The sequence below is a fragment of the Balaenoptera physalus genome (genome assembly GCF_965194825.1).
Source record: "Balaenoptera physalus genome assembly, chromosome: 4".
Taxonomy (NCBI): Eukaryota; Metazoa; Chordata; class Mammalia; order Artiodactyla; family Balaenopteridae; genus Balaenoptera; species Balaenoptera physalus.
Window position 1 is genome coordinate 31,156,660 of NC_138891.1, and position 24,609 is coordinate 31,181,268.

Genomic DNA, 24,609 nt, shown 5'->3' on the forward strand with positions numbered 1-24,609 from the left:
CTTATTTAATGTTTAGATTTGTTCTAGTTTTTCAGTATTATAAATATTCTTGAGGTGAACATCATTGGACATAAATCTTGACCACCATGTTGATTATATCTTTAGGACAGAGTCTTAAATCATTCGCATTAGTTTAAACTTACAGTCTATTCAGAGCAAACACAATCATGTTATTTTAAAAAATCATAGCTTTGTATTAAACAGATTTTTTTTTTCTTTAAACTAGAGGTGTTTTCAAGATTATTTAATACTTTGGTCTAATTAGACTTACTAAGTAAATATATGCGCGTGCTCTAAAATTACATTCTTTTTTTTTTTTTGGCAAGTGAGATTTATTCTTTTTAAAAACTGTGTTCTGTATGTTGTGCTTTAGTTTTTTGGGTGCCTCATTCCATAACATTTCACTTTTCTGTTCATAGTCTCTCATATGTGGTCCTTCATTTGACATAGCTTCCATTATTCCATTCTTGGAGCCACTCTCAGAAGACACTGTTGCTGGCCTCAGTGTCCATGTTTTGTGTCGTACGCGTTTGGAAGAGTACGAACGGTGCATAGACAGGCTGTTAGAGAGATGCCCGGAGGCAGTCATCCCATATGCTAATCATGAACTGAAAGAAGAGAATCGGGTATGCTTTTCAGATTACGGTTTTAGGCTTTATCAGTGATAATCAAATGTTAATCTTGTTGCCTTATCTGCAAAATGGGGACAAATTATGCCAGTCCAACCTCACAGGGCTGTGTGGGTTAAAAGAGCATATATGTTACATGTTTTGAGTACCATTAGACGCTGTTAAAATTTATGGTGCTTGTATGTTATCTTCACTAAAGGTCTCTTGTTTGGAGATGAAGAAGGCTATTACCTGAAGATTTGGAAAACATAATAAATGTTGGGAAAATTCTTTGTGGACTATCTGGTCTTTAGAAATTAGAAGAGTTTTTGACTTCAGAACTTTCTTGCTACCTAAGAGATGAAAACAAGACACGTCTCTGCTGCTTCTTGAAAATAGCGGTGTACATATGTACAGTGTATATATTATTAGATTTTCAAGTTACAGATCTGACTTTCATGTTCTAGCTTAAGCAGAAGACTGTTCTAACAAAGTATGTTCCTTAACCAAGATGATGTATTTTTGCCCTGGGCTTCCCTGCACAATCTTTTTCTTCTTGTTGGAAATCTGAATGTAAAATGCATCAAACTTAAAAAGTATTCATTTTTCCCTAAGATAGACTTTGTGGTGGAAAAAACTGCTGCCTGAACTTTGTCAGAGAATAAAATGTGGTGGAGAGAAATATCAACTTTACTTATCGTCACTAAAAGGTAAAATAATCTTTTTTGCTTGATTATAAATTGAATTGAGGGTACTCATTTCCATAACTGGCTGAAGCCTTGCTGTCTCTCGTTTTTCATGTGATTCTCAAGTGTGGGGAAGAGGGTCTTCGCATAATCAACTGGAGAGCTTATTTTTAACATTCATGTGTGCTCCTGCCACCACATTTGATATTCATTTATCTCTTTTAGCTCTAGAGCTGATGCTTTTAAGTTAATCTTTCCAAACACTTAACAAATTATCACAGTCAGAGAAACTCACAGCCTCAGTATTTTAAAAATTGGAATAGCCATTAAAGTTCGTTTTATATTAATGGTCTGGGTGCTTAATTTACTTCATGTAGGAAATTAAAATTATTATCATTATTAATCATAATTGTAAGCAAGTACTGAGGAATGATAAATTTCTCAAAGATTTAGAAGTGTAGTGTGTCTAAATTATGCAGTATTTTACAGCGTAGGTAGTTATTGTTTGAATTTTTGTAATTCATAGTCATTTATAAATCTTGATAGCTATATGGTTATCAGTTTCGCTACTCTTGTGTGTTAATATCACCAGTTAATGGTTGGCCTGATGACAAAGGTATGGTTATATTGATACCAGTGTGCATAAAATATTAGAAGTTGACAGTGTTGGAATTGTATTTTCCAGCTGAGGGAATTGACTTTCAAAGTGTTAGGCAAAGCCAAGTGGCCATTGGATGGTGTTTTTCTGGAAATCCCCATTAAGTAAAGTTGTATGTTTGTGATTGGGAAGACAAGGAGGGGCCTTTATACTATTTGTCCTACCCATCTCTCTGCGTGATTTTTTGGTTGTCAGAAGGTGGAAGTGTCAGGTGTTTGATTGCCCAGCCCCATCTGCATCAAATTTATCACATAAATTTGAACTGATTATTCTTGTTGGTCGATCACTTTCCGGTGCAGATAGCCCACATCTTCACACCCCGGTAACATCATTATCTTAGTCAAACGACTCTTTCTTCATCCTTTTCTGATCCACACCCACAAACTCATAACTACCCCATAATCTTTCCTCCAAATGTTCCATTTTTCTGTCTTTAATATGTGTGTATTCACACACATGTGCATGTATGTATGTGTGTGGCTTATGGGACTAAATGCTGTGTGTGATTTACCTTTATTGTAATACCTCCAGAGCTGGTATAGTGTTTTATTCATTTTTCATGTTGCACTTTCCTTGCCAGCAATGTGCTTCTCCATACGGCGTATTCTATAACTATTTATTGATTTGAAGGGAAGACACCTGAATAACCTCAGGTCCGTTTTCATGGGGAGTCTCTCTGTTGGCAGCTGTGGTATACCAAGAAGGGACCAGGATTGGAATTAGGAGAATTGGAACTGAGCTTCAAGTCTGCTACTTACTGAGTATCCTGAAGCAAGCCAATTTTTTAAATTGCCTGGGACTAATGGGAGGTTCAGGACTGACTCTAGAGTAAAATGTTAGGCAAAAATTGCAAGATGGTGAGGTTGGAGATGGAGGTCAGGGACTTACATAATATGCTTAGGAGCTTGGATTTCTTACTCTCTAATGCAGCGTTCCTCAGCCTTGTCACTGCTGACATCTTGGACCAGATAATTTGTGTGTCGGTGTCCCCTGTGCATTTTAGGATGTTACCAGCATCCCTGGCCTCTACTCACTAAATACACTAAATACCAGTAGCACTTGCCCAGTTAAAACAGAAATGTCTCCAGCCATCACCAAATGTCCCCTGGGGGACAAAACTGTACTAGTTGAGAACTGTTGCACTAATGCAAAGCCATTGAAACTGGGGTTAGTGGTTGACTTCTTTGTTTCAAGGCAGTACTTATGACTGTTTTTGTGACAGTGAGCTGCGCTTATTAATAAAAATTCTAGTACTATAGTAAATTACAAAGTTTAAGAAGTCATTTTAAACTTCACCAGCCAGAAATAACTATTTTCAACATTTGACACGTATTTTCTAGACACACTGGAGGATTTAAAGTACTCTATGGATTTAAGGTATTGACCTTGTCCTTGGAGTTGTAACCTGTATTAGCCTTTCACTAGTTGGCGGAAGAGGAGAATAGAGCAGTGGCAAGATTTTTGTTGGCTCTATACCTACTTTACACTGGCCCCCACCTCAGTTTTTTGTATCCAGGATACTACTTACAGGTTCCACATTTAGGCAAAATAAACTAGTTTGATAGGAAAACATTGGTAATTCATGGGTTTTACAAATTAGTTAGCAGTTATTGTTTATTAAAGTTCTATTTTGTGTCAGATGTGCATCATTGTATTTTAAATTAATTCACAAAGGACTCTGGAAGCTAGCAGATGGTACCACTACATTATAAATGAGGAAACCAAGACCGAGGAGGTTGACTTTCTTAAAGTCACCCAGAGCATAAGCAGAAGAGTGTGATCCCTGCCCGAGTCTGTACGATTCCAGAGCTAGGGAGCTTTCTCATACGTCACACTATTCATTAACTTTTTAGCAACAAGAGCATGTCATTCCTTTGTGTAAGGGATGGTTTAGGTTGCTGGATATTGGACAGATGACTTTGGACGGATGCACACACACACCTGAGCCGGAGATTTTATATTTCGGTTACTCTGCAAATAGAATAAGTGGTGGGCATGCACGAATCACACACGGAATGGCACTGAAGGAGGTTTGGGAACATTGTTCTTAAATGTCACTCCCTTCTCTTCCCAGCAGAGGGCAGCATGCATGCATCGAGAAACAACAGAATCATAAAATTACATAGTTACCTTTACAAAAATGTTTACTAAATTCCTTAATATTTAAAATATTCATTAGAACACATTAGTTTGCAATTTGAGAAAAAGAGTAAATGGTCTTGAAAACAGATTTGTGCTTATTAATAACATAAAAATCTTATAATAGAGAGGAACTGATTTAGGAAAATGTCATCCAACAATTAATAGTATTTCCTGTCCTAGCAAACAGTCTTTATAAATCAGCTGCAATATAGTCCTAACATTAAAAACAGTGTTCAATTGATTGTATTTTCCTACAAATGATTCTAGAAAGAATAAATAAGAAGTTGTTAGAACCATAAAGCAGTCTGTGGATTTAAAAGACTGGTTTTTTGGGGGTTTTTTTCCTCTCTTTCTCATAGTTATAACATTTTGTCACCTGAATTAGCTTCTAATTGGTTGAGTGATAAGAGAATAGGATGAAAGACAGAATTTCAGTTCTAACTCAGATATTCTTTCCTACAAACAGAAACACTGTCAATTGTTGCTGTGGAACTACAACTAAGGGATTTCTTAAATGTCCTCCCAGAAGATGGCACTGCAGCATTTTTCTTGCCATATCTTCTTTACTGCAGTCGAAAGAAATCATTGACTTGAAGGTATCATTTGAAATATACCACAATGGCATATGAGACTGAATTTTTCAAAACTGAATGCCAGATAAAAAATATATATATAAAGGATTTTTATATTGAATATGTACATATATTGCAAATGCTTTCAGGCTGCTTACCTCAGTGGTATTATTAGTTTCATAATTTATGACCTGAGTCCATTTAATTGTCCAGAATGTAAAAAAGCTACAAGATGTAGGAGTTTCCTCAAAGAAGGCATATATTTTTAAAGGTAGAGACTGACTTCTATTCCAAGGAACATCAATTTACTGTTGTTGGGGACATGACAATCTTTTTCATCACGGGAACACAAACAATTTTTAAGTATGCTCGAAGGAATGTCATTCCAAGTGGTCCACAATTTAACCTTCTTGATTTTTCCAGATTTTTCTACTGGGTCACTTTTAAAACAGTTATTTTCTTTGAGAAAGATGTTAATGTTTTCCCACAGTAAAAGATTTCAAACTTTATTTTCTTGTTACTTTTAAAATTCATGCTAAGTTTCTCTCTGAATCAAATGAAATAGAAGTTTACAAAGCTGACTTTCTTCTTGTCTGGCTATTAACATGATTTGTTGAGTGCATGTTTTTCAGCCAAAGCCTTGTTTCCATTTTTTGTTGATGTGTACTCTTGCTCTTTTAGCCAGAGTGTATGTGAAAATAAAGAAATATAAAGAACTGTGTCTTTTTTTTTAGCCTCTTATTAAATAATCTTGAGTCCCAGTTCAGTTCATTGACAGTGTGCTTTGACTTTAGTTAAGGCTGGGCAAAAATGTTACTCACCTGATGTTTCCACAATGATATTTTGAAAACTTTTCTCCTGATGGCAACATTCGTCTTTATCAGGATTTAATTTATAGATAGTTTCTCAACTCTGCCTTTCTCCAGTTCCATATTAACTTCCTTTTGATCATCTCTTTGAGGGTTCACAAAACTCAGATTGGCAACATTTTATTTTATTTTAAAAATTTGTTTTATTTTATTTAAACATTTTTTAATTTAAAATTAACAAAAAAATTTTACCAGCTTTATTTAGGTATAATTGACATCTTCAAAGGGTACCCTATTGATTTTCTATTGCTGCTGTAACAAATTATCACAGGCTTAGTGGCTTAAAACAACACAAAATTAATTATCTTACAGTTCTGTAGATTAGAAGTTCAATATTGGCCTCACCGTTTTGAAATTTTACTATTAATATTTTATTTTATCTTGTTTAATTTTTTATTTTACTTCCTCTACACCTGTGCCCCTATCCCACTGGTCCATTAGGACTGATGTATGTTAGAGGGATTGATGGGAAGCCAAAGTTTGGAAACATTTCATTGAATCTTATTTGTTTGTTTGTTTATTTTTTTATTTATTATTGAAATCGTTGAATCTTAATAGTGATCCTTTGAGGACTGTCCAGGACAACATCTGCTCATAGATTTTTTTTTTAATACAGTTTTGTGAAGCCCTAATGGTGGTGATATGTGTATTAGAGTCAGTCATGTGTCGTAATACAGTCTATTGATCTTTTCATATGAAACAGTGTAACACAGTTTTCCCCATAAATGCACAGAAGTATATGTTTTCAGTCTTTTTTTTTTTTAATGCTTATAGCCATTCCAAGTAAGCCTTCTATTCAACACTTTCACATACATTGTTATGAGTCATTGTTTTTTCTTTTTTTTTTTTTTTTTTCACTTATCAGCAATTTATTTCTTTCATCCAGACTGGGTCTCTATAGAAAAAGAAATTTTAAGACCATTATTAAAAATAGTATATATCATATGGTTAAAAAAATTGGCACATGGTGCTTTAAATATATTGTAGTTTTTTAAAAGTTATTTTCTTTATTCTTGATTCATTTATATTTTTCTGCTCTTTATATATTTAAAACACATCTCTCACTCTAGTACTGCTTTATTTAAAGACAAATTAACTTTCCTCCCTGCAAGATCTTTATTTATTATCAAGGGAAAATTAGTCATTTTATAGTGGAGAAACCTGGCAGACACCACCATAAGCCCAAATGCTCAAAATGAACACAACCAGTAAGGGAACAAATCAACATCTTGTGTCTCTTGACATGTATTCTGAGAAAAACACAATATCCCTTCTGTGAGAATCTTGCCAAAAAATGCATAATCCGAATCTGATCATAAGGAAACGTTAGAGAAACCCAAATTGAAGTCACATTCTACAAGGTGACTGCCCTGTATTCTTTAAAAATGTCAAAGTTGGGAAAGACAAAGACCAAGGAACTGCTCCAGACTAAGGAGACAAGAAGACATGTCAGCTGAACTCAGTGCATTAGTTGGATTTTCTTTTTCTCTGAAGAACATGATTAGAATAATTGGTGAAATATGAAAGGGGTCTGTAGTATTGAATTGTTTTTAATTTCCTGATTTTGATAGGTGTACTTTGTTTATGTATAAGAATATTCCTGTTTTTAGGAAATAGGAGTATATGTATTTACAATATCTGTAGTCTGTGTGTGTATAAAGAGATACGGAGATAGGAGAAAGGACAAGAAAGTACATGATGCTGTGCAAAATGTTAACATTTGGGGAATCTGGGTAAAGGGTATACAGGAATTTTTTTGGTACTGCTCTAGCAACTTTTCTATAAGTCTGACGTTGTGTCCAAAAAAGTTTTTAAAATTCCTTTTTATTGAGTTAATATGTGGTTAGATATTTACCAAGCAGTGTATTGGATTGGATTTGTGCACCTACTAGAAGTACAGAATATACACTCCCTGCCTATGAGGAACTTAAAGCTAAGTAAGCTTTTCCCCTCAGACAGCTCCAAGAGGTTATCTGACTGTCATGGAAGTGTCAGTCTAAAAAAAGTACCTTTTATATTTGTCAGAGGAGGTCTTTATTATGCTTCCTCTGGTAGAAATAAGGCATTACATTAAGCATGACAGGATATCCACAATTCTTTTCTAGTGATTTTTTCTTTGTGGAGAAAATTGTCTCCCTGTGCGAAATATTGAAAGATTTCACTATAACTTGATTTCTCCCTTGTCTCTGTCATGGTAGGCTGAAATTCTTCTAAGATTTAGAATTAAGGTAAACTTGGCCAAAGCTTTATCAAACTTTCATTTAAAGATAATTCAGACTGATAAATGTGGCTCCCCATTTTTCTGTGAAGAGTTCAAGCTATCTTTTTTGTTCATTACTGCTTCTTTCAGTTCCATGCAATACCTTTTCTCTTTGTAAAAGTCAAATTTCTCTTTAATCTTTTTTTCCAACATGTGTTTTGCCTTCGCATTGCTATTTGTTCTGCAGTTTTTAGTAGGGCTTTTAAAACAGTCTCCCCTTTCTTAACCAAGGAAACAGTCATTTCCCTTATCTCCTCCCAGGCTTATCCTACAGGAGGAATTTTTTCATGGTCTTTGTGTGTAGGCTTAGCCTGTAGCAGCGTACTCAACATGTCAGGCATTTGCACACATGAATTTCCAGAATGCCTGCCTCGGTATTCCTTCACTTTTGATTATCAATCTGAGCAGGACCATCCTTTTGTGTGGTTTACATGTGTGCTAATGTTCTTAAGCTCTACTTAAGGTTTTCTTTCTCATGTTTGACTCTTCACCTTGTTCAGCAGTTACTGGCATTAGACCCAGTGGTTTATATGTTTGTCTGAGTCTTTGGTGTTCTGGTGCTCTCAGTACCACACTTTGTAATAAAGAGTTTTAGCGGAAATTTTTCATGTTATGGGGTCTTTGTGTAAGACCCAGGAACAGAAATTAAAACTTTTCATTTGCACTGACAAGTAATCTTTCAGTGATTTTTAGGTTTTGAAATATATTTACTTCTGTATTTTCTTCCATTTATATGTTCCCTTTTATGCCAGTGTGAGGAGGAAACACGAGTTGTTTTCTCTACATCATTTCCCCTCATTGGATTTGCTATTGCCAATTCCAACAATTCTGAACTCAGAAGACTCAGGAAACACCAAATCCTGTGACCAAAAAGCAGGAATTTTACTTTTTTTTTTTAACCTCAATTTTTAAAATTGAAGTATAGTTAATTTACAATGTTGTGTTAGTTTCAGGTGTACAGCAAAGTGGTTCAAATATATATATATTCTTTTTCAGATTCTTTTCCATTATAGGTTATTACAGGATACTGAGTATAGTGCCCTCTGCTATACAGTAGGTCCTTGTTGTTTACATAGTTTATATATAGTAGTGTGTATATGTTAATCCCAAACTACTAATTTATCTCCTGCCCCTGTCTCCCCGCCCCACAGTATTTCCTTTGGTAACCATAAGTTTGTTTTCTATGTCTGTGAGTCTATTTCTGTTTTGTAAGTAAGTTCATTTGTATCATTTTTTTATATTCCACATATAAGTGATATCATATGCTATTTGTCTTTCTCTGTCTGACTCACTTCACTTAATATGATCATCTGTAGGTCCATCCATGTTGCTGCAAATGGCATTATTTTGGGGTTTTTTTATGGCTGAGTAATATTCCATTGTGTATATGTATGTGTGTGTGTGTGTGTATGTGTATATATATATACACACACACACCATATCTTCTTTATCCATTCGTTTGTCGATGGACATTTAGGTTGCTTCTGTGTCTTGGCTATTGTATTGATAAATAGTGCTACTTTGAACATTGGGGTGCATGTATCTTTTCAAGTTAGAGTTTTCTCTGGATATATACCCAGGGGTGGGATTGTAGGATTATATGGTAACTGTATTTTTAGTTTTTTAAGGAACCTCCGTACTGCACCAATTTACATTCCCATCAACAATGTAGGACGGTTCCTTTTTATCCACACCATCTCCAGCATTTTTTATTTGTAGACTTTTTAACGATGGCCATTCTGACTGGTGTGAGGAGATACCTCATTATAGTTTTGATTTGCATGACTAATTATTAGTGATACTGAGCATCTTTTCATGTGTCCATTGGCCATCCATATGTCTTTGGAGAAATGTCTATTTAGTTCTTTTGCCCATTTTTTGATTGGGTTTTTTTTTTTGATATTAAGCTGTATGAGCTGTTTGTATATTTTGGAAATTAATCCCTTGTTGGTAGCAGGAATTTTACTCTTTATATAATGCATTTCTTTAGTTTTTAGTGTTTATCCATAAAAGGGCTGCTTGTTTTTCTGTGTTTTTATTGTGTGTGTGTATATGCATGTGCCTGCACAGGAGGGAGTTTTCTTGCTGGGGTGGGCGGAGCAGCAAGATTTTAGAATCTAAAAATAGATTTTTTTTTTTTCTGGATCTTTGCTATGGTCTAAATGTTTGTGTGCCCCCAAAATTCATATGTTGAAAGCCTAATGCCCAAGGTGATAGTGTTAGGTGGTGGGGCCTTTGGGAAGTGATTGGGTCATGAGGGTGGAGCCCTGGTGAATGGGATTAGTGCCCTTATAAAAGAGGCCCCTGGAGAACTAGTTTGTCCCTTCTGCCATGTGAAGGTATAATAAGTCTGCAACCTGGAAAAGGACCTTAACCCAACCATGTTGGCACCCTGACCTCAGGTTAACAGCCTCCGGAACTAGGAAAATAAATTTCTGTTACTTATAAGCTACCCAGTATGGTATTTTGTTACAGCAGCCCAAATGGCCTAAGACAATCACTGACAAAACAATAATCAGTAATTCCTCCCCTCCCCCAGAAGCACAGAAAGACACTGTTCTGCCTGATTGACTATTTGAAATTATATTAGTTATATGGGTTTTTTTTTGGGGGGGGGATGCTTTTTCCTGTACCAGGTACTTCCTAGAAAAAAAGTTAATGTTTTCTATTAAGAAAGAAATTAAATTTTAAATGTCTTTTGTTAAGTCACAACTACTCTCTTACACATGTCAGTTTTAGGAATATTAATTATACTGCATCAAATTGGTGTCAATTTGTATTAGTTTAGAGAGTATTGGTGCTGTTATCAGTACCAGCTATCAGAAGATAAGCAGTATCCCACACCACTTAGCAGTAAAAAAATTCCTATTTGGAGGTAGAGAAGGAAGAAATCAGGGCAGCAAATTCAAAAAAGCTTCAGTTGGGGGGAAGTATTGATATATCGGCAAAGTAGTACATCTTAATTATATTTGTGATATATACCTTCTAGAATTACTAAGTGGATATTCACCTTCATTTGGTAGAACGGTGTAAGTAGTTTCCATTCCAGCATGAATGTGGTCAGTCACATGGCAGTGGAGTAACCAGATTCCAGGTGTTTTTGGAGACATTTCTAAAGTTTGGTATGTCCCAGGGAAAATGTCAAAGACATCAGAACTATAAATGCCCCTGTGCTTAATTAGAAAAAAATAATGTTTATTATATGTGAGAGTTCATTTAAATAATCTTTCATTGGCCAGCTCAGGGATATTAGAAAATGGATAAATCCATTAAAAAAAAGAAAGAGAGAGACCCTGCACATTGCTATGTCTAATACAAACAATGAGGTAGTAGTCTTTGCTAAACCCTTTGCACTGCGGGCTATTACATGGGTGTGAAGGAAAGATGTGATGAAAGTGAATTCATCAGTCAGGAACATCTGACTCTGGTTTGCCTTTTTATCAGAGCACTTGAGTTACACAAAGGAATTTAGCTGTGGCCTCACTTCAGTCTTAATCTCACTCTTGCTGAACCTATCCTAGATGAGCTTGTCTGTGAAACTTTAAGGCTGGTAGGTAATGAAGGGAGCAGGAAAGGAGGCCAATGGAGAAGCCAAAACCAGGGGCAGTTCAGGTAGAGTCTTGACTAGACAGATTATTTGGGCTGTATTTCGGCAGGGATGGAATTGAAGGTCTGCTAATAAGTCAACCAAAAAGCGATAATAAAATGGTTCTGCAGTGTGCTTTGTGGTAGCTTCTGAATTTTCTATGTTAACGTGAAGGTAAGACAGAAGCATTTCCAAAAGGGTTATTGATTCCTGCTGAAATCAGCACTGGGTGAGAAGTCAAAGTAGGGTTGAGATCTAGGGACCAATCAGTTGCTTGACACCAAACTGCTGATCTTGTTCACTTCAGGCCATTTAAGATGCAGAACTTAGAAGAGTCAAAGTTTATAATAAAGTCTTGTCTCTACTCTCTAATCCATCATTACGTGAACATTCCTACCCTCTCTGCTGACAATTCTATTCAAAGGCCTTGCCCAGGAAAATGTGAGCAGAACTCCAAGAAAATCCAGTAAAAACGAAATCTAAGGGAGAACCCAAGGTGTAAAAAGGTTCGTAATGACGATTGAAATTGCTGTGTGCCACACTCTGAAAATAATTTAGTTGTCTCTTTTTTTTTTTTATTGGAGTATAATTGCTTTACAATGTTGTGTTAGTTTCTGCTGTACAACGAAGTGAATCAGCTATATGTATACCTGTATCCCCTCCCTCTTGGACCTCCCTCCCATCCCCCACCCCCATCCCACCCATCTAGGTCATCACAGAGCACCGAGCTGAGCTCCCTGTGCTATATATATATTTGACATAAATGCAATACCATGTGTAAAATAGATAGCTAGTGGGAATTTAGTTGTCTCTTGAAACCTTAAACTTTTCATAAGTCTCTCTGAGGAAATATTTTCTTCATTTGCTTTAAAACATTTTCAAATAGAGCAGGAATAATGACCATGGTTGGCCCTTACCTGGTATTGGAAGCTGTGGCCATGGAAATGTACCGAGTGCAAGTCTATTTCATTGCCCATTCCCATCAGATACCAGTTGACTTCATCTCCCACATGCATTGTGAGGCCTTGTAAGTTCCCAAACACTCTTCCATTAATAGCTGGGGAAGACACATGAGTTTTTATTACCTTCCAGGATATTTTAAACCAACAGCTATTACACAGAAAATAGGTTTATTAGGTTAATATATGGCATCTTTTTGAGGTAATAGAACTTATTTCACTACAGATAGGGGAAATGGGTACTTTAAGGTCAATAATATCACACTGCTTTTATAGTCACTTAGCACCAAAAGCCTTATTCCTAATTTTGCATTTAAAAGGGAATGAGACTTTGGAACTGGGAGAGAAGTTAATGGATGATTTCGAATATAGTTCCCTTTTTGCTTTGAACAGAATTCTACCTCACATGCGAAGTGTGGCAGAAGTGGTTTATTATAAAATAAAACAAATGAATAGTTTCCAAAGTAATTTTATTTGAAAGAAGAAAAGGGAAAAAAGAGGTTTTAGATAATGTATCATACCATGCATTTTATTGCTTTCTATGAATTCATCATTGGCTTTGTCTACTTTCTCAGGGTGATCAGAGTATGTTTTGATGTTGTCATCTAAGTACCAAGATTCATTCTCATCAAAAACAAGAAACAGAAGGGAAAATTCCACTTTCTTTATGGGATTGAATACTTGCAAGTAATGTTTCCGACAAACAATCAGTGGGCCAATTAATCCACTATAGAGATCCTGAAAACAAGCAAAAACTTAGTCATCCTTGTGATATAGGTCGGGATTTCAGAGAACTGGGACTTTATCCCCCATGACCTCAGGAACTTTGGAGGGACTGATTTAGGTAGTAGACTTTGCCCAATGTGGTTCTGTCAATTCAGTAACTTTCCACTTGGAGTAGTTAAATTGGAACAATGTCGAATTTGTGTGGGTGATGCTCAAGTAACAGAAATGTGTTGCAGAGGCCAAATATTGGCTCAGCTAATGAGCAGCAGTTGAAAAGAACCCCAAGTGAACAGTGCTGGTTTGCTTATGGAATCATAAGCCAGGCACTATGCCAGTCACTAAAAATCCAGAGATGAATCAAACAAAGACCCTGCCTCCTACTAGGGAAAATAGATGAATAGAAGAAATGAACCACTTGCTGCGATGGAGGTACAAAAAGTGCCAGTGAACACAGGGAACACCACAATGGACTTAAATCTACAAGAACTTTGGTTTGGCTGGGCATCAGTAATGGCAGATTAGATCTTGAATGGCCTTTGAGCTGTATTATGTTCTGGAATTTTAGATTTTGTCTTGTAGGCCATAAGTAGTCATTGAAAAGTTGAACATGGAATGGCAGTATATTTGCATTTTAGACCAGTGATCCTGGTGGTAGAGTGAAGGAAGGTTTGTATGGGGAAGAGACTGGAGACTAGGAGGCCACTGCAGTAGTTGAGGCAAATTACTAGCACCTGATCTGTGGAGATAGAAGGAATGGACTGAGCTCTGTATAGGTGGGTGAATTGCCTGGGTGAGCCAGGGGTAAGAATTAGATACTCTATATCCAGGGTTCTAGTTTGAACAAATGACTAGGTTTGGTATTTGTGCTATTTATCACAACTGGGAATATAGGAGGAGGTGGAGGGAGATCTCAGTTTCCATTGTAGACTTGCTGAGTTTCTGTGCCTGTGGGACATGCTGGTAGAGGTGTTCAATAGGCAGGTAAATAGACAGGTCTGGAACTCAGGAGAGAGGTTTGAACTAGAGGTTTAATTCTACAAAAGAGTCTTGGTACATGTTCTGATTTATAGTTGTTGAGTGCTTTTTTGGCTTTGAAATATTTAATCAAACAGCAGCTGTAGCTGTGCTGTGACTTACTGCTGAGATCAGCATTTTTATTATGTAATAATGGAGCTCTGAAATCATGTACCTCAGTTCTTTAGTATGTATTTTCATATCAAAAGGGAAATAGAATACCATATTAATATTTAATCCTGTGGTATCCATAATCAGCAGTTACAGAGTTGATACATTTATAACTGTATCCGTAAACAAACCAAAAAAAAAAAACAAAAAACAAAAACAAAAAACCCAAAGTGAATTTCAGAGCAGCTTACTTTCCTATAATTTTAACAGAATTGGACCACAGGAAAACTCTAACCTCATCTTCCTTCAACTGTGTGTCTATTTTGGGAATCTGCACAAAACACAAATGATTTAAAGTTTACCTTAACCCGATCCACAGTTGAATAGTAAGCCCATGGAATACAAGGAGAATCATCTATTCCAGCTCCAGATCTTTCTGGGATTTTCCATACGTAAGTGCGAGTTTCACCTAAATTAATCAAGTGTTAATGTATCTGGTTATATTTGGTATGTATTTGATATATGTATGTCAAATTGTTATCAAAGCCTTGATAACCAATGACCCAGAAACTGGAAATGTCAAAGTAATTAGTTTTGAAAAGCAGCAGTACTCAAAGTTGTTTTCAAGAACTTAGTTTTACTAGAAGGAAACATAATAACCTCCATTATTTCAGAGATGATGAAAGTCAGGAGCACACAAGATATTTGCTCTAAGTTATAAAGCTAATAAATAGCAAAAGTACAACTTAGATCACAGGCATGCCAGTGCTCAGACCTGTGACCATCCATTACTATTTGTTGCTTCTCAGAAAACAGGCGGAAGTTTCATTGTCTTCAATGATGAAAGGAGTATTAAAAAGGAAAACTGTTACACCTCTGACCTAAACGATAATGAAGCCAACAATTAAAAAATAATTTTCTCTAAGTAAATTTTGTCTGAATTTGGAAAAAAAAAAAGAATTTAGTTTTAAGACCAACTGTAAGACACACTTTTATGTATTCTTTGTCAGTTATAAATTAACTCGCCATGAAACACAGGCCACACTACAAAGCCAGGAGGTGGCAATTCAGTATCACAATTTGAAGAAACTTCACAATAGATCTTTCCTTAGTTTGAAGTCTGCTTCTCTAATACACTTTTTTCAACTCTCAAACGATTTTCCCCCAGTGCTAGCCGCTTCCCCCCTGTCTTCTTTGTGTCTGTGTATCTGGACTATCCTGTGTAATTCCTACAGCTTCACCACCAGCTGCCTTTTTTCCTTTTTCACCATTATCCTCAATGATTTCACAGTTCCTGGCAAGGAACCATTAGACCGCTTGATCTCATGGGTCACTGACCTGTCAGTGACCTCTCTTGTCTGCCCCATTCTGTCATACCATACACTGTTCTGTCACAACTCTGTCACATACAGGACACGACCACACCCTGGACCTTTACATTTTCAAGTAGCTCCACCCTCCTATCTTGCCAAGGTCTTTACCTTCTTCCATTTGCCCTGGGCTTCTCTCCAGGCTGATCTTTGCGGCCAGTCACCTCACGGCATCCTGTACAACTACTCACAAGACCTTGACTTTCAGCCATGGCCACTCACTGTCTATCTATGCAGACCTCACCATTATATATTCCTGCTGTCAGAGTTTTATTAGCTAGAATTTGACAAACCTTTACCAGGGAATCAAGCAGGACTTGAGGGATGGTCTCGGGATACGGTAGACTTTTTCCTTTTTCCTCAAGTCCTCCATCTTACCTGCCCCTGTGTCCTCACCCTTTTTGTAAACAGAATGTTTCACTGAAAATTTAAAGAGTAGATTCATCACCTGAACATTTTGCCTCTTCATCTAAACTCCTATTGTCTCTTCTCCATTCCCCGCCCCAACCTGCTCTGCCATCAGTGTTTGATGCCCAAGCCCTGGGCTTGTTCTTGACTCCTCCTTCCCTAACAACCAACCTTTCAGCAGGTCCTTTTAGCACCACCTTTAAAATGGAACCAGAATACAATTCACCACTTCAGCTGCTTCTACCCTGGTCCAAGTCTTACTAATTTTTTACCCAGATTATTGCGACAATCCCCTAACGGATCCTTGATTTCTGCCCTTGTCCCCTGCAGTCACTTTTTCACACACCAACCCCCAGGCTGCGGGCCGGTACCTGTCCATGGCCCGTTTGGAACTGGACCGCACAGCAGGAGGTGAGCAGGGAGCAAGCAAGTGAAGCTTCATCTGCTGCTCCCCATCGCTCCCCACCACTCGCATTACCCCGTGAACAGTCCCCCTCCACCGCCCCACCGTCCGTGGAAAAATTGTCTTCCACGAAACCGGTCCCCGGTGCCAAAAAGGTTGGGGACTGCCGCTTTAAAAAGTGTTCATCGGATCATCACTCTCCAGCTCAAACCCTCACATGGGATTTCAGAATGATATGTAAGGTCGTAACCATGGCCTCTGATGTCCCCCTCCCTCCTACTGCATCCGGCTCCCTGACCTGCCTAGATCTCATCTCCTCACATTCTGCCCCTGTTTGCTCTGCTCTGGCCTTTGGCCATTCCTCAGACACACCAAGTCCACTTCCATCTCAGGGCCTAGAATGCTCTCCCTCTACAACTCCCTGAGGCTCATTACTTCTCATCATTTAGGTGTCTTCACCAGTGACACCTCCTCAAAGAAGCCCTCCTGACCAACCCCCTACCTAAAATAACACCCTTTTACTTACTTTCTCTCATCTGCCTTAATCTTTTTCATAGCACTTTCTACAATTGGATATTATATCTATATTTATTTACTGTTTACCTTGGAAGAATGTGAGGGTCATGAAGGCAGGGCCTTTTATTTCTATTCCCCTATACTGACAAGACCAACTCTCTAGAGTAATTTATTTTTTCTCACTTGATATATTTTGAGAACTGCTAAATTACTGAGAAATGGTCCTTTCCTAGAAGCCAACTTTCCAACGAATAGAAGAAAAATATAGTTTTTGTTAAAGAAAATACACATTTATGTATTTAATCTATTGCACTTTTTACTCTGTATCAATTAAAGAGACATTTACCGAGTTCCTAGTCCATGCCAGATATTGGACTAGATTCGAGGGATTTGAAATTCCAAGTGGCAGCATCTGCCCTTAGGACCCTGTCTTTGGATACAGGCATGGAAACTTTCAGCCACATGATAGATGCTGTCTGGGATGTGTTCTACCTGAGCCTGGGTAGATCATCTCTGCTGACTCAACCTTGAGTATGTGTAGGTGTTCAGTACCATCAGATTTTGTTCTTTACAGTCCTGTGGATTTTTTTTTTTTTTTTTTGGAATGTGCATGTAGGCATATATCACACAGCTACACCTCTGTGTGTGCCCTCTTAACCACGTGCTTCTTCACTCTCTCAAGACGCACTCATGTGGATAACAGGTGTTTGTGGGAAGGCTGTAACGTCTATTAAAATGTACCCCTCCCCACACCGTGAATACCTGGTGCGGTGGGAGTCACTGTAGGATTCTCCGTTTTCACCCCATGGGCGTGTATTGAGTAGGACCTTGTGGCCATGTTTTTAAAGATAATATTAACTTTGTCTCCAACACCCGCATGAAGTTGTGGACCTGGCAAGAGTGAAAAGGAAGACTGGCTTATATACCTGTCAGATTGGAAGCTCTAACTCAGTAATAAAAGCAAAGATCAGGTAACTTTTTTATTGTTAAGGATGTTGTCTTTGTCATGTCCCCCCTGCCGCCCCGCTTCATGCTGTAGTACTCTTGGATTGATACCCGGTCCCAGAGGATTCAGGATAAAAACACTAGTTATGGCTGTCTCTAAAGATGGAGACTATGGGTGCATCTCTCATCAAGAGTCCAAGGGGAGGTTTTGGCCTGAAAGTTCTAGACCTTCCTGTGAATTAAGGACAGTACCGCCTTTGAAAGGATGGGTGGGGCTACCACACCCATTCCTACCCTCTAGCCAATTTTAGCTTGTCTCCTGCCTGAGAGAATTTCTTTGACCCAAAAACAATGCCACTCTCCCTTGGGTGTCTTACTCACTCCAGGGACGGAGGATAAGAAAGCCCCAGGGAATTCTGTTAGTGTAGGAACACAGTGGGCTAGGGAGTGGCTTCCCCTTCACTTGATGATTGTAAAGAAAATTCCCAAGACCAGTGTTGGAGTTCTTAGACATTCTGTCTTAAAGTGATTCCTGAAAAATTGAAGTCAACTTTTCCCCAGCCTTGTGCACCGTAACACTTTTCCCTTTTCCTTATTTTCTTGTTTATATGTATACTTCTTCTTAAAGTTGATCATTTACATCTTAATTTTAAAAGTAAATAGCTATGTTTTTTTTTTGCGGGGGGAGTAGTAGAATAACAGGGGGAACTTGGTTAAGAATTTCAGTAGAAAGTAATTTCTAGCAATTTCATCAAAAATAAAGGCATCAATTTGATAAACACCAAATATATACAATTTCATTAGTACATGGGATATTGATATTATACATTGTTTCTGATAGAAATAAGTAATATTTTCTTATGCCATATTTTTAGAAAATATAGGCTTCTCATTTTATTAAATAGATTTTGTTTTTCATTTTTATTTGAATAACGTTAATAAATGAACCAAGAAAATGAAGCCCACAGACATGGACTGACTCTCACCACATGGATTACCACATCACCAACCCACACCCGATGAACTGGAGCTAGGGCAGTACCTAGAATTCCCAGGTGTTCTTCTTCAGGTTTTCTCTCCCCAGGAACTTGGAATGTGCTGTCAGTGAATTGCCGATACACAACTTTCTTGTACTTTGAGCCTATGTAAAATTCTTCCTTATCTAAAAATGCATTTGAAAGACTTAAAACACACACACACACGCACACACACACACACACACACACACGACTAAGGTTAGTATTTGTCTTAAGGAAAGTGGAAGTTGAGTTTTAAATTTTGAATAAAAATATAGTTTTTATTTAATTATGCTAGTTTTTAATATCACTGTCCCATTTGAGCAAGAAAGAATAAGACTTTAACAATAGACAGGTGTGGTAGAGAGTGTACCTAGCTAGGAGTGGAGTCATCAGAGTCCTGGCCCTGACTCTGTCACTAGCTAAAATGATGTCTAGCTAGTCATTGCCTGTCGGAGCCTTAGTTTCTTCATCCCTAAAATGAGGTATTCAAGGGGATTCCCTGGCAGTCCAGTGGATAGGACTCTGCACTTTCACTGTGAGGGCGCAGGTTCAATCCCTGGTCGGGGAACTAAGATCCTGCAAGCCAAGCAGCGTGGCAAAAAACAAAAACAAAAACAAAAATGAGGTATTCGATGAGGTCGTCTCTAAGTTTTCTATATGGTTCTAAAATGTTATGAGTCCAGATTTCATCAATGAAGTGTTCTCTGCTTACTGCAGTATTTCTGGTCTATAGGAACAGAAATGGCCCTTTTATCCAGCCATTCCCTGATCTAAAGCTTTCATTGACTCCTAATGGCTCTGCATACTTTTGACAGTTCTATCCCAATCATTGAAATAACCTTTTACTCCCTTACACCACAAATCACACTCACCATGGCCGTCAGACTGACCAGCTAACCACCTGCCTTGCTGTAGGTTACCAGTCATGTTGTGCATTCCAGATCTGAACACAAGCCCACCCTGATCTCTCAAATCATATCCCCAAAGGGTTAGTGCATAATGGGAGATGGTAGAGGGGAGAGTGCTTGGCAAAGTATAAAAGAGCTACACCTGAAGTGTCAGGTGATGCTGCTCTAAATGTATTGTTTCTGAAGCTCCAATAACCATCCTTTACTCACATTTGTTCACTGGCCTCACTTTTACATTTCCACAGCGTGCATGTTATTGGTGGTTTTTGAAGCATATTATCCTGTAAGTTCTTAGAGAGCAGAGACCATATCTGCTCTAGTGCCCTCAAGAATTTAAAATATTCTTCCATATATAATAAATAGTTTTAAGAATGTGAAATAACTGATTACTAGACTCATAATGAAATATTTGAGGAAAGATAAGCAACAAATAGTTGGTAAAGAAAATTATTTTAGCTCTGAATGTAGGCATTAATTTTGGTTTTAGTTTGAAAATCAGTGACAAGGGCACATGAGTATGAGAAGAGAGTCTAATAGAAAAGAAAGTAAGATGAGTAACTTCAAAGAATCAAATGAGATCAATGAAAATTTTCCTGTGAGAAAATTGAGAGAAGCAGAAATGAATGAGGAGGGTCCCTAGGAAGCATTTTGTTGTTGTTTTTGTTGTTATTGTTTAATGCAACTGTTCGTTGGTTTTTAATTTAGCATAATTCTTACTTCTCTGAAAGAGAAAGCTAAAAAAAATTAGGAATCAGAATCTGGAGAATTACTTTAGTTCTTGTAAATGATGCAGCTCCTTTTCCCATTTCCTACTTGGGGAATAATCCCATTCCACCTCCACCGCTGCGATGTAGTAGGTCCTTTCTCCCAGGTAGTGGTATGAATTCTCAGATGGCCGACTACACTGGTTCACAGTGTATTTTTGTTTCATGCCACCTGTGTAGTGATCAGTTGTGAGGCACTCAACATCAAAAGTCCCTGGAATGGTAAATAAAAAGGCAGTTCACCTCTGCAGAGTATTTTTACCCACCTTTCCCCATCAGTCATCAGCCCCTTCCCCTGCCCTATTTTTCTTCATAGTACTTATAACCACTTGATATACATATTAACATACTTGCTTGTTGTCTGTCTCCCTGCATTAGAATTTCATCTCCATGAAAGCAGATACTTTATCTCTTTTGCTCACTGTTGTATTTACATTTGCCTAATAAAGGAAAGGTGACACTGAACATGTCCTGCGTTTTAGTGGCATCTAATGAACCAAATTAAGCCTGAGGCAAGTTAGCATATTTTCATGTTTTGGTTAAAATTCTTTTTTGTTTTAGTTTGTTTTACTCATTCAGAGACAGTTCTGTCAGTGTCTCTGAATTTGCACGGCTAGAGTTCTAATATAGCCTATTCAATTGTAGACAACTAATAAGCCAACACTACATCTAGGGTACAGAGACATGACAAAAAGTTTAGATGCAAAGCCTTTGTGGGAGTCATTCCCTTTCTAGTCTGATTTGCCAGCTATCTTTAAAGGCCCATAATTGAAAAGGAGACCATCTTGAGGATTTGACTAGGTGGAAATGGGAGAAACCTCAGTCCACTTTTGTCACTCCCTTCCCTCCCCCCAAAAAACAGGAAATGGACCTCTCTGGCATATACTTAGCTGACAATAGCCCAGACATATCTTCCAAGGGAAGGAAGAGTAGTTGGGAGGCTTGGGGAAGGGATGAGCTTATCATCCAACACAGAATTTTAAACTGAAACCACACAAATCGATCCAACAGAAACTTGTCTTGACTTTAAAGGAATATACCTTCAGTGTCAGGCTTCATGAAGAGCCTCAGACTTGTTTGAGGGAAGAGGTTTGCTGTGTCTCTCCTTTCTCCTCTTGACAGATAAGTGTTTCCTGAAAAGTATATCCCGTGTACATCAACCTCATTGCCGGCACTGAATAAATACCACACAACCGAATCTCCTTGGCACATATTGAGACCAGGCTGATTCCCGTACATGAATCCATTCATGGCTGTAAAGGTTGGGAAATGATATTTTGAAAGTGGTTTAATCTTATGTCCTACTTCATGACAACCTCCCAGACTTTCCAGAGCCAACTAGGTTTATTTAATTTTTAAAAGATCCACTCAGGCCCGCCCACCCCTTTACGTGTCACGAGTGTCTCTGCAACTCCTTGCTGTACCCAGCACTTCCAGGCAGGCCTTGGCTGAAAGGCATAGAGCTGAATGCAGGGTTCCTGAAGTTCTGGGCCCTGGGAATCTCACTGTTCTTCCCAGCGAGTCACTTCTCAGTTCTCTCAAGGGCCATATCTGTGAGCACCAAAATGGGTGCATAATAACAGCTCTTCCTGGGCACTGTAGGCTGGGAATGTGTTCATTGCTCGAGATGGAAAATTCTTGATTCATCTTGAATAACAGGGAAGAGTATATGCAGGAAGTTTCCTCTCACCACTATTTTTTTTTTTATAACTCTTTCACTTTACCATCCAGTTTGATAGATCCTTTTATTTATTTATTTATTTATTTATTTTTGGCTGCGTTGGGTCTTCGTTGCTGCGCACGGGCTTTCTCTAATTGTGGCGAGCGGGGGCTACTCTTTGTTGCAGTGTTCGGGCTTCTCATTGCAGTGGCTTCTCTTGTTGTGGAGCATGGGATGTAGGCGTGCGGGCTTCAGTAGTTGTAGCACGTGGACTCAGTAGTTGTGGCTCATGGGCTCTAGAGCGCAGGCTCAGTAGTTGTGGCACACGGGCTTAGCTGCTCTGTGGCATGTGGGATCCTCCCGGACCAGGCCTCGAACCCGTGTCCCCTGCATTGGCAGTCAGATTCTTAACCACTGTGCCACCAGTGAAGTCCCTCACTGCTATTTTTAATAGATAATATTCTTGACTCCTCCAAAATGCAAAAATGCAAAATCAAAGGAAGTATTTTAAAGATTGTGGGTGGTGTGACTATTATCAATCCAATTTAAAAAACAACATCAGTTTGTAATACAACTTTACGTTTTTTCCTTCTAGTTACAGTGATTTTCATATGTTATCCATTAGTGGCGTGGACATTATGATCGATCAGCTTGCTATCTCTAAACTCTAACTGTATTTTATTTATTTTTTTTAAATTTTATTTTTTAAAAATTTTATTTATTTATTTATTTATTTATGACTGTGTTGGGTCTTCGTTTCTGTGCAAGGGCTTTCTCTGGTTGCGGCAAGTGGGGGCCATTCTTCATCGCAGTGCGCGGGCCTCTCACTATCGCGGCCTCTCCTGTTGCGGAGCACAGGCTCCAGACGCCCAGGCTCAGCAATTGTGGCTCACGGGCCTAGCTGCTCCGTAGCATGTGGGATCTTCCCAGACCAGGGCTCGACCCTGTGTCCCCTGCATTGGCAGGCAGATTCTCAACCACTGCGCCACCAGGGAAGCCCCTAAAATTTTATTTTTAACAGCTTTACTGAAATACAATTCACATACCATATAAGTCAACCATTTGTTTATTTATTTTTGGCAACACCCTCGGCATGCGAAATCTTAGTTCCTCTACCAGGGATTGAACCCATGCCCTCTGCAGTGGAAGCACGGAGTCTTAACCACTGGACTGCCAGGGAAGTCCCTCTAACTGTATTTTAGAATTACACTAGGAGTTAATCTGATGCTGTTTCAATTAAATAAAAGTCTCTGGAGGTTGTCTTGAGGATTTAAAAAATAGTTTTAATAGTTTGTTAAAACTCCTAGGGGATTCTTACGTGTAGTTAAGGATGAGAATCATTGAATTTCTTGAGAGCAGAGATCATAAAAGGAGCCTGTCATTATTAAGCCATAGATGAGAAAAGCATCCAATCCAGTAGCTCTCAAATTTAAGCATATATCAGAACAACCTGGAGGATTTGTTAAACACAGATTTCTAGCCCCACACCCAAAGTTTCTGAGTCAGTAGGTCAGGGTTGGAGCCCAAGAATTTGCATTCCTAACAAGTACCTAGGTGATGCTGAGGTGGCTGACCCAGGGACCACATTTTTAGGACCATGCATCTAATTGGCATATATTGTATGTTTTATTATTCTGAATTAAGTGAAACAAGGTTTCAATTGACTTATATGTTAAATAATCAACAGTATTACCCTTAGAGCACTATGGTATTTAATCATTTATTGAAAATTAATCAGTGAGCAAAGCTATTAGTATTTTGGTTTAATTAAAAGCATTACATGTGCAGCACTGAAATAACTTGATATTGGTGGATGATGCAGTACTTACAGTGCATCTTATTAGATTCCTGAAAGTCTTCATTTTCCTTATCCACCTGATCAGGTGCTGTTGTAAACATTCTAATATTATCATCCAGGAGTAAACTCTCATTCTCATCAAACACTGTAGGAAACAAATAGAACTCCTTGTCTACATCCTTCTGTAAATCAAAACAAGAACAATGAGGTGAAGACAGAAAAAGTGAAGCAGAAAGACTTCCATATATACAATACTATTTATGCACAAACATGCTAAAGGAAGGACAAGAACTGAAGTTTCCATTCCTCTTTGAAAATGGAGCTCACAATATACTCCTGTTGACCACCAGAGTTTTGATTGGTATCTGCGTAGTAGATTTTTGGCTCAACACGATAATCTAAGCCTCTCTCTGCACTTGAAAGTTCTGACTCTCCTCTCCCTACCTTTCTGCCAGCTCTGCCCATTCAACTTGAACCCACCCCCAAATTGTTAAAATGGGGCAGGGGGATATGTGCTTGTGCTAGAAATTAGGGAAGGTGCTATTCACAGTCATGAAAGCTCAAAGAATTCCTGTAAAGCAGAGCAGGTGGAAGCAGACACATCTTAAGTGAAGAAATAGCCTGCAA

The 24,609-nt window shown here is 38.1% G+C and overlaps 2 protein-coding genes across 9 annotated transcripts in view; one reads left to right on the forward strand and one right to left on the reverse strand.

Moving 5' to 3' along the window:
• HPS3 (HPS3 biogenesis of lysosomal organelles complex 2 subunit 1) overlaps nucleotides 1–5,382 on the forward strand; it is a 44,453-nt gene extending 39,071 nt beyond the window's left edge. Inside the window, exons 15-17 of one of the 7 annotated variants that reach the window (XM_082459528.1) lie at nucleotides 420–626; nucleotides 1,228–1,318; nucleotides 4,530–5,382. In XM_082459528.1, the coding sequence (XP_082315654.1) occupies nucleotides 420–626; nucleotides 1,228–1,318; nucleotides 4,530–4,723 (492 nt within the window). In that variant the 3' untranslated portion in view covers nucleotides 4,724–5,382. Of the gene's footprint in view, nucleotides 1–419; nucleotides 627–1,223; nucleotides 1,319–4,529 lie in introns of those variants that run through there. The other 6 variants (XM_082459524.1, XR_014262901.1, XR_014262902.1 and 3 more) reach the window with 6 other exon arrangements.
• Nucleotides 1–24,609, reverse strand: part of CP (ceruloplasmin) — a 69,087-nt gene that overhangs the window by 5,310 nt on the left and 39,168 nt on the right. The window contains exons 10-19 of one of the 2 annotated variants that reach the window (XM_082459517.1): nucleotides 24,014–24,164; nucleotides 21,565–21,777; nucleotides 20,531–20,738; nucleotides 18,876–19,015; nucleotides 17,651–17,779; nucleotides 14,554–14,660; nucleotides 12,862–13,078; nucleotides 12,299–12,438; nucleotides 10,806–10,968; nucleotides 6,363–6,430 (exon numbers count right to left, since the gene is read on the reverse strand). In XM_082459517.1, coding sequence (XP_082315643.1) covers nucleotides 6,414–6,430; nucleotides 10,806–10,968; nucleotides 12,299–12,438; nucleotides 12,862–13,078; nucleotides 14,554–14,660; nucleotides 17,651–17,779; nucleotides 18,876–19,015; nucleotides 20,531–20,738; nucleotides 21,565–21,777; nucleotides 24,014–24,164 — 1,485 coding nt within the window. In that variant the 3' untranslated portion in view covers nucleotides 6,363–6,413. Of the gene's footprint in view, nucleotides 1–6,362; nucleotides 6,431–10,805; nucleotides 10,969–12,298; nucleotides 12,439–12,861; nucleotides 13,079–14,553; nucleotides 14,661–17,650; nucleotides 17,780–18,875; nucleotides 19,016–20,530; nucleotides 20,739–21,564; nucleotides 21,778–24,013; nucleotides 24,165–24,609 lie in introns of those variants that run through there. The other variant, XM_082459516.1, reaches the window with a different exon arrangement.